The 9,890-nt window shown below is 67.4% G+C and overlaps 1 protein-coding gene across 1 annotated transcript; it reads right to left on the bottom strand.

Annotated features, from left to right (window-relative positions):
• Positions 1-3,390: 3,390 nt before the first annotated feature.
• TRMT61A (tRNA methyltransferase 61A) lies at positions 3,391-8,976 on the bottom strand. Its single transcript, XM_052659962.1, has 4 exons — positions 8,886-8,976; positions 7,968-8,328; positions 5,460-5,726; positions 3,391-3,759 (listed from the first exon to the last, which is right to left on the bottom strand). The coding sequence occupies exons 2-4, from the start codon at positions 8,296-8,298 to the stop codon at positions 3,500-3,502; spliced, it is 858 nt and encodes a 285-aa protein (XP_052515922.1). The 5' UTR covers positions 8,299-8,328; positions 8,886-8,976; the 3' UTR covers positions 3,391-3,499.
• Between the last annotated feature and the right edge of the window lie 914 nt (positions 8,977-9,890).

Below are 9,890 nucleotides of genomic sequence, written 5' to 3'. Positions count from 1 at the left end.
AGTCCTTGTTCCCCTGTGACTGCGGAGGCCGTGTCCTGGCAAGGCCTTCTTGTTCCTCCCTGCCCCCACTGCTTGCTTTGCTGAGAGCAGGCACTTCTTGCCTGCACCATCTGTGCCTGGTTCCCCTGAGCCCTTGAGGACAGGACAGGCTGCCCTGGAGGCCTGGGTGCTCAGCGCCCCAGGGTGCTCAGCCCGTTTGTTGGGTGAGGGCGCCCAAGGCTGATGAAGGTGGTTGCCGTGAGGACTCATCTTGCTTGCTCCCTCTTGGGAGCACTGGGAGCCAAGACCTCCAGCAGGGGCAACCCCCCCCACCCAGGACCCTCTCACCTGAGGCGCCACTAGAAGGAAGGCGCACCTCCCACCCTGCCCCGGCTGGCATGGGAGCCTTGCAGCCCCTGGGCAGAGTGGAGCACCGGTCCTGCAACCTGCGTGAGCTCAGAAGCCTTGCAAACGTGGCTGGCAGTTTCCAGCCAGAGGCTGCGCTCTGATTCAACCTTGCTCCAAAGCAGTCGCTCCTGGCGCTTTCCACTTCCTCTCCCGGGTCGTGGGAAGCTGTCCTGCCTGGGGAGGCCGCCTGCTCACCTGCCTCTAAGTCCCATCTGCCCTTCCACATGCAGGACCGTCGCCTCTCCCAAGGAGCCTTCTAGGATCACAACAGTCATGTCTGCCCTTTGGCGTCTACGGTCGTGCTGACAACCACACAGTTGAGCAGGGTGTCAGATGTGGGAGGTCCTGGGCGGGTGGGCGGAGCTGGGGGTGGGCCGGATCTTGGCAAGTCTCACCTCTGCAGCACAGGCCTTAGTTTCTCTCCCCACACATTGGGCTGGGATGGGGTAGGAGCCGCACCATCCCCACCCCCAATCCCGGGCCAGGGTCCCAAGCAGCCCACCCCGTCTCCCACACAAGCTAGACGCCCGAGAGCCATACATTCCTGGGAGAACAGAGGCCAAGGAGGCAGAGAGAAGGGGATGGGGAGGGGGCCAGGGATGGGAAGCCCACCCCAGCCCTGACCACACCCTGCGAGGCAGGTACTGATTCCAGGGTCCCTCCCCACACCACCCCAGGTTGAGCATAGAGCATGAGCCCCTCTGAGGTAGGTGATGGGGTGAGGGGGACACGGGGGGCCAGGGGCAGCTCACCTTGGGGCTGAGGGGGGAGGGCCTGGGGCCTTCCAGGGGAGCTGGCTGGAGGCGGCCCCCACAGAAGTGGGCTCTGATCCTGACCTGGGGCCCTCGGGCAGGTGAGTCTCATACCCAGGCCAGCTGTCTCCAGGGCTTGGGCCCAGGAGCAGGGGTGGGGTGGGGGGCAGGGTGGCAGGGGGATGCATCACACCCCTCGGGCCGGGGCCACGTGGGTACAGGACTTTCTGAGGAAAAACTGAAGGTCAGGGGTGCACGTCTGGGGTGGATGGGACTTTCCCGGTGAATCCTTATCCTGTGACCAGCCCCAGGCTGCTGCCTCGAGGGAGTGACCAAGTGACCTGCTCATCGGTCACTCACTCACCAGGGGCCCTGGGTGGCACACTCCCCATTTGAAAGATTTAAGGGAACCGCCTGGCTTCTGGCCATCTGTCTGCAGGGGAGATCGCGAGCTGGGGTGCCGGGGCACAGGGAAGGGCTGTGTGGGAGACCATCTGGGGGCGGGGGTGAGAGGCTTGAGGGGCTTTGAAGGGTGGGCAGGAGCTCACTGCTGGCTCAGGGCCAGGTGGGGCTCCAGGCTGAAGCCCCTGGGATGGGATCGAGGTCCGGTGGAGCTCTGGGGGCTTGGGTGTGGGCCCAGTCGAGGGGCTGGAGGACCATCCATCCTTAAAAGAGCAGCTCTGTGCCAAGTATAACCACGTGCATGGACAGGAGGCCAGGAATCCTGACCCCGAACCTGGTAGCCCTCCGCCTGTCATCCATCCTGGGCTGGCTTCCCTTCCGGCTCACAGGGACCCTGGTGCAGGCCCCAGAGCCTCACCCCAGGAAGCAGAGGGCCTGTCCCCCTAAACATACACCCCACAGGCCTTTCTGGAAGGCCGAGGAGAGCCCAGGCCCTTCCTGTCCCCACATTAGGCTTGTGGTCAGAGGTCAGCACAGGTTCTTGAAGGGGGACCTGACCCCTGGAGCAGAGCAAGGGGTTTGGGGGACCCTAGGGTCTCACAGGGGACACAGGTCTTCCTAGGAGACAGGATGTCCACCCCCCCCCCCCCGCCCCATCATCAAAGAGGAGACCGGTCCTCTTGGAGGTTCACCTCATTTGGCACAACCCCAAGGACCCCCAAAACCTGGGTGGTGGCCTGGGGCTAGAATAGCAGGCCTGGGAGGTTGGGCCCAGCCGGACATGGATGGACTGATGGACACACACACACATCCCAGCCGGATATGGACAGACACACACACACACAGCCCCGGAGCGATCTCTCCCCTCCCCCACCCCCACTCCAGGAACAAGCGGCTCTCTCTGCAGCCGGATGGGGGTGGCCACACACTGGCCCCTTTGTCCACCATGTCCCAGGCCATTGTCCTGGAGTCCACAGCCCTGTGGCGGTGGCCCTGGGAGAGGAAGGAGCAGGGGCCGGGCGGCCGTGTGGTGAGGTCCAGCTGGATGCTGCTGTAGGGAGTGGAGGACCGGCTTCGAGGCACCAGGGGACCAGTCATCGCGCGGGGGCAACAGCGTTTATTTCTCCGCCGCGCGTGATTGGCAGCAGCCCCAGGCCAGCACGGGCCCCTGGGGCTCTTGTGCCGACACAGGGTGACCGAGGCTCCTGCCGGCGGGCTGAGACCAGAGCAGGCAACTCAGGCCCTTTGTGAAACAGGGTGCAGGGGGAGGCCACACGGAACTGGAGGGCGGGCAGGGCGGGGTGGAGCTCAAGCCAGACCCCGGGGCCCCTCCGGGCAGGCACGCAGACCAGCTCTAGCACCGCCACCCGCCAGGAGGCAGGCCCAAGTCCGGCTCTGCTCTCTCCGCCACGTGACGCCGTCTTCTCACGGATACGCACTCGAGGCTCTGGCCGGGCCTCAGAGGCAGCGCTTCCTGGGTGCAGAAGCCAGGTGGTGGGTGGGGCCTGCCAGGAGGGAACCTGGGCATACGGCCGGTGCAGCGCCCAGTGGGAGCTCGGGCCTGAGGCCACCTCTCTGCTGGCAGCCGGGCGGTGGGGGTCCTGGGCCCAAGGCCACCGTCCCAGGCCTCCTCCTCCACCCTCCCTGTTTGGGGCCACGTGCCCACCCGGAGGAGCCCGCGGCAGTGAAGACCGCGAGGCCACGAACTGGCAGGGCGGGCACGCTGACCCCGTGGGGCCGCAGGCGGGAGCGCTCCCTGCCAGGGCCTTGATGCTGCACACGGCGGCAGCCCCCCTACCCGTCACCCCGCCAGCCGTCCGGGGAGGCCCCCTCGCCCCACCCTCCCCGCTGCAAGTCCATTTCTAAACACCAGCTCCGGCAGGCGGCAGCTGACCATACAAGGCAGTCTCTGGCCCGAGCTTCACTTCCCAGCTCCCCGGAGCTCCGGGCGCGGCTCCCTAGCCCGGAGTCTTGGTGGCGAAGGTCAGGTAGCCGGTGTGGCCCACGGTTTCCTTCATGGGCGTGCCGCTGCGGAAGGGGCCGGCGTCGGGGCCGGGGCTGGCCCCCAGGTCGGGCGCGGGCAGGCTGATGGTGCGCACGTTGTAGACCTGCGGCAGCACCTCCAGGGTGCTCAGCTCCGAGAAGCCGCAGGCCGCCAGCGCCTGGCACGTGCGCTGGACCTGCTCGATGCAGGGTGAGAAGGAGCAGAAGCGCCCACCTGCGCGGGGGGGGGGGGCAAGAGGCCGGGTCAGAGGGCGGGTCCCCAAGCCCCACCCCCAGCCGCCCCCGCCGGCATCCCTCTGCCCAGGGGCCTGTGGCCCGGACCTCAGCGCAGAGGAAATGCAGCCCGGCCCCTTCAGGAGTGGGTGTTGGGAGAGACGCCGCTGTGCGAGGCGTGGACGCCCGGAACCCTGCTCCGGGCTCCGAGGGCGGCCAAGCCCTCCGGCCACGAGGAGCTGAGGCCTCAGAGCGGAGGAGCCGGCAGGGCCCACGTGGAAGGGGCCGCCTGCACCAAGCCCACCACCTCACCCCGTGGGCCGCCAGCGGGCACGGCCACCCCGACCCCCACTGGCGGCCGAGGGCTGGGGCCAGGGTGGAGTCTCCGCACGGCAGCTGCTGGCGCACTCGCTGAGCCCAGAACGGCTCCAGCCACAAGTAGTGGCCTGGGGCGGGGGCTGCTGTCACAGAAAATTAGAGGCTGTCCTGGCTTCTGCGACTGGAGGCGCCTACAGAGCCAGCCCTAGGCTCAGGGATGACGGGCGGGGGAGGGGGTGGGAGCCCTTCCTGCCCGCCTTCTCCCCCAGCCAGCCCAGGCCCATCCCAGATCTCCCCTGCAGGGCAGGGGTGGGGAAGCCAGGCTGGGGGAGGAAAGGTGCCTGGGGACAGCCCTGAAAGGTCCCTGAGGCCTGGTCATCTCAGTCTCAGCAAGGAGGCCTGGGCTCGGAGGCAGAGTTGAGGTCAAGCTGGAGGGCACAGGGTCACCTCGGGGAGCCCAGCCCCTGTGTGCACAGCCGAGGTGGCCCCACTGGGTAAGGCCGAGCCCCGGGGGCTGCACTGAGCCGGAGCCGGGCTCACGCAGGCAGGCGAGCCCTGGAGAACAGCCAGACCACGAGGGAGTCGGGAGCCTCTGGGCCAGAACAAGCAGATGCAGAGAACAGGGCTCAGTGGGGCGGAGGGGACAGGACAACACATGCAGGGCTCCCGGGCCAGGGACCGCCTGCCTCAGCCCAGGCCACGCGCCCGGCTCTGGCCTCACGGGGTCCCTGGGGCAGGAGGGACCTGTGGGCATCGGGGGCCAAGCAGAAGGGGCGGGGGCGGGGGAGCTGGTGCTCCCCGGCTACCCTGGTACAGACCGAGGACACGGGAGTCCAACGCCAGTGGGCAGGGGACCCACTAGGACCCACTGGCCAAGCATCCTCGTTCAGAGGGGCGGGCCATCCCCAGGGCCTCCGGGCTTCCCTCTCCCGCTGCTCTGCTCAGCGGGGAGGAGGCAGGGAGGCCTGGCTGCCAGAGCCAGCAACTTCTCCAGAAAAGGGAAAAACCCAGGGCCTCGCCAGCGCCTCCTGGCTCAGAGCCGACCTCCCCGCCTCTGCACCCAACATCTTCCCTAAAAGGGGTGCATTCGCCCGGCTTGCAGCTAGTGGGGAGAGAAGACTCTGCGGGGACCGGCTGGGGTCAGGGGCTAACCTCTGACCTCCAGCATGCTCCACCTCTCACTCAGACAGGGCTGTAAGGACATTCCCCAGGGACCTCAGACATCACTCACCTTGGGGTGGGAGTGAGCCAAGCCAAGGGGCGGGGGCCCAGCTGAGCCCCGTGCTCCCCAGTCCTGACTCCTCCAACCACCCCCCAACCTCCCAGGACCACTCTGACCCACCCCGACCCCCTGACCCTTCCGCTCCCAGAAGCCCAGCTCACCTTCGACCTTGAGGGCATCCCAGGCGTGCCCCACGGCCTCCCAAGGCGAGGGGATGTCCAGGAAGACGGCGTCCGCCACGTGGCTCACGCCGAAGCCACTGCGGCACACGTCCTGGTTCAGCACAGTCACCCAGCGGCCCACGCGGTGCTCCTGGAACTCCTCCCGTGCCCTCTCCGCCCGCTGCTGGTGGAACTCCACCGTGTGCAGGTGCCCCGTGGGCGCGATGGTGCGGATGATGGCGTGGGACACAGAGCCGCTGCCGGTGCCTGGCCGGGCGGGGTGGGAGTCAGGCGGGAAACGAGCCCACCTTCACCCTGGGGAGACCACCAGGGCCCACAAGCTCAGCCGAGCCCGGGGTTATCAGCAAGGACCAGTCCAGAGCTCCTCTTGGGGTCCTGGGACACAGGGACTGTCCCAGGTGGGGCTGGGGGAGCTGCCTATTGATCTGGTGCAGGTCCTGCTGGGGGGGGGGCAGCCCTGCCCACCCCAGCTCTGGAGCAAACCCTACTGCCCAGACTGGGGGCCCCAACTGGGATCCTGAGAGGGGCCGGACTGCCCCAGGGCCCTGCAGGGTCTGTGCAGAGCAGACCAAGAGACTTGCCCTGCCGCACACGGTGGATGGGCCCGAGGGATGGGGGTCGGTCCGTCTTCCTGCCCCCAGTCTGCTCCCGCCACATGGGAGCTCTGCCCTCACCCTGAGTGAGCGCATGGCACCGTGACACGGTGACCAACATGCCCATGTAATCGCCCCTGTCTTCCTCCAGCCTCAGGCTGCCCTTCTGCTTGCCATCTTGTCCTGCAGTGCCGGGGGCGGGGGGGGGCCCTAGTCTCTTGTCACCCACCATGGCCTCCCCACCCCTCATGGCTCCAGGTGCCAAGCTTGATGGAGATACTCTGTGTCCACTGCACACTGACCCCTCCCCGGTGACAGCAGACAGAGCCCAGCATTTACGAGGGCAGAGCTGGAGCGGTCCAGCCCCAGGCCACTCCCTGCCCAGCCTCTGTACCCAGTGACCAGGGCGGTGACCGCCCAGCCAGACGCCACGGAGCCGCCCCCGCCCCCACTGGCACCTCCTCCCACATCTCTCTAGGAAGTGCTTCTCCCCAGCTGCCCGCAGCGCCCACCTAGGCCCCCCGCCCCCGTTACAGCCCCGGAGCCCTGCCCTCAGGCCTGTCTCCACAGCTGCCGTCAGACCAGGCCTCTGCTCCACAGCCGAGTCAGACTCCTCGTGACCCCTGGCAGTGTGCGCTTCCTCCCTGACCTCCTTCCTGCTCCTGCCACCCTGGCCTCCTCGATGGTCCCCCATGCAGGGTCTCTGCGAGGCTCTCCTTCAGGGTGACCCTACCCCGTGGCTCTTCACAGCTCCCCATCAGGTCCTCCCTGACTGCCCAGCCAGAGGGACACCTCTCAGTCACCCTCAAAAGCGCAGCCCCCAGTCCGCAGTAACACTGAGACGGTCATGCTGGGCCCACTGTCTGTCCCCTTTGAGAAGCAGAAACCCGGCCAGACTTGTCGCGGCTCTACCCACGGTTCCCAGAAGGGGAGCTGGCACCTCAGAGGAGCCCGGAAACCCGCTCACAGACCGCGCTTTCCAGCTGAGTGGAGCCAGGCCCTGGCCGTGGATGCCTTGTGGCCGGGGGTGGGGGTGGGGGGCAGCAGGGGACGAACTGGCCCTGAATCCTGTCCACCCCCAGTTCCCCTGGTGCTGAGCGGCCGGCCCCTGCCCAGCCCCCACCCACTCTCTGAACCCACTCACGGCTCAGATTCTGCACCTGACTCTCCCCATTTCAAAGTGATCGGCTGGGCAAAAGCAACCATCCCGTCGTCTGCGTGGAGAAACCGAGGCCCAAAGACAGAAGAGACGGCCTGAAGCCTCCAAAAGCTGACAGCAGTGCTGCTGGGAACTCTTCATGAGCCTGGAGCACAGGGGCCCGGGGCGTGCGGAACGTTCTGGAAATCCAGGCACACCTGGGCCTGGCTGCAAGCTTCGGTCCCCAGTACGTGTTTGTGTGCGCGCACACATGCAGAGTCTGGGAATATCTGAATTCAGGTACTTCCATCTGCACCCCAGGCCTGGCCTCAGTGATGAAGGCGCTGGCCTGGGATGAGCACAAGGCAGGCTCTTCCCCCACAGTGAGCACCCTGGAGCAGCCCTGGCCCTCGGCTCCCATCCGCAGCAGTGAGGGACTGCAAGGCCAGGCGCCCCTGCCCTTCTGTCAGCACCCTGGTCAGCGCCGAGCAGCATTCACCACCCCCTCCCCACCTCAGACAGGAAGGCTTCCCCCTGGGCGCCCGCTCCTCCTGCAAGCTATCCTCGGTCAGGTCCCATCAAGTCTCACCGGAGGACAGCACCAGTCTCCTAAACCAGCTTCCCTGTGTCTGTCCCCCCTCGCTGCAGTGAGCCCCCCAGAAAGACCCTGTAGAAACATGGAGAGTAACTGTGCCTCTGCCTGGACATTGGGTCTAACCTCCGCCTCCACGTACAGAGGCAGCCTGCGGAACTCACCGGACTCACAGACCACGGAGCCAGGCCGAAGCTCCAGCATCATGGTGAGCAGGGCGATGTCGGTGGAGTACAGGATCTGGGTGCGGTGCGGCAGGTTCAGTGTCCAGAGCTCCGGCGTGGGGTGCAGCACGTACACCCAGCCGCCTCGGCCGCAGGTCACCTTGGAGCCGAAGGGGCGGCCAATGAGGTCTACTGAGTGTCGCAGGACGCCGTGCCGGGTCTGGGTCTGGGCCCCCCGCTGCACGCGCACGGCCACCATCGCGCCATGGCCCAGGGACAGGATGGCTGTGTCACCCTCTTTGATCAGCTCCTCGTAGGCCACGAAGCTCATGGTGCTGCTGGTCCGGCAGGTGCTGGGGACCTGGGAGGTGTGTGGGCATGAACGTGTAAGGGGCCAGGAGGTAGGACTGTGCCCGTGGTATCCAGGGAGAAAGCCCTTTTTGGTCTGGTCCTAAGACGAGAGCCATCAGCCCAAACCTCAGACGGAGAGACTGAGGCCGGGTCCCAGGATTCCCACAAAGTAAGGGCCTGACCCTCTCCCTCGGCATTCTTCTCTGGGAGCTTGGCTCCCGTTCTCTAGCTGTGAGAGGAGAGAGGGACCACACAGGGGGGGCCCGCGAGGTCACCTCCAGGCCAGGCAGAATCCCCCCTCTTCACCCTCCCCCTGAGGGGCTCCTGGGCAGACGGGTGACGGGGCGATGCAAATGCACGGGTCCCCAAGCGGAGGCTGGGGCCGTGCAGCAGGCAGTAAACAGCAACATCGGCCTGGCCTGCGGAGAGGCCGGGGGCGGCGGCTCTGCCCAGGCGGGCAACAGGGCTGGGCCCGGCCATGGGGGGTTGCCAGGACGTGCAGGGCCTGCCGGGGAGACGGTCCCCACACTACCCGCGCTCTGCCACCGTAGCCCCGCCGAGCCTCACCGGCGACGCTCGTCGGCCTCCGACTCCCGGAGGCGCCGCACGTGGCTTCGCGTCGCCGCGGCTTCCGCCTCCGGCTGGGGCGCGGCGCCCGCTGATGACGTCACGGCACCCCGCCCCCGGCGCGCGCGGGGGTTCCCGGGAGAGGGGGCGGGGTCTCGGGAGCGCGCGACGCCCGCCCTCGCGTCCGGGGCGCGCTCTCGGTCGGCTTGTGCGGGTGCCGCCTGCTCGCGCCCAAGACCACCTAGAGCCCCGGTAGCCCGGCCCCAAGCTGCCGCGGTCTCCTGTGCGGTCGCGGGCGTGACTGGTGAAACTCCAGAAAATGGAGCTGCAGAGGAGCGGGTGGTCCCACAAGGCTTTGGCGGGAGGCCACCTGAGCAGCAGGGGACGGTGGCCAGAAGCGGCCTTAGACCCAGGCCCGGCCGCTCCTGAAACGGGCACGTTCTCCGGAGTGCGGAAGCCGCTTCCAGGACGGAGGGAGCCCTGCGTCCCCTCCTGGAACCCAGGGTGCGCTGAGCATTGGACCCACGGGGCTCCTCTTGGGGCCGAGTCAGTGAGGACAAGAGCGGCCTGAGCGGGGGAGGGCCAGCTGGAGGGCCCGGCAGAAACAGGGAAGCTGCAGCCCTGTTGTGTCTCAGCGACGCTGAATCAGAGCCAGGCTCTGGGCGGACAGTGTGTGCGGGGGAGGGGCACGGGGACAGGGACCGTTTTCCTCCAGTGCGCATGTCCCCGTGGGCCAGGCCTTATCTGATGGAGACCCCAGTCCACCCAGCCAGGCTGGGGCCTGAGCCCCAACTCAGAGGCAGCTAGCATGACCCTTGGCCACGCTTCCAGGCCCAGGCTGCTCCATCCTGGACATCTGGGCGTGGCCAGGCCCTGCAGAACCAGTCCCTTCCCAGAGCCCTGCCAACTTGTGGGGCGCTGAACTCTTTCCTCCTCTGGGGCCGGGGCTGGTGAGGGTGTCTGCGGACCGCAGAATCCATGATGGAGACCCAGGTGCCTTAGCCC

Source organism: Budorcas taxicolor, chromosome 21 (assembly GCF_023091745.1).
Source record: "Budorcas taxicolor isolate Tak-1 chromosome 21, Takin1.1, whole genome shotgun sequence".
Lineage (NCBI taxonomy): Eukaryota > Metazoa > Chordata > Mammalia > Artiodactyla > Bovidae > Budorcas > Budorcas taxicolor.
This window is presented reverse-complemented; position numbering and strand designations above follow the sequence as displayed.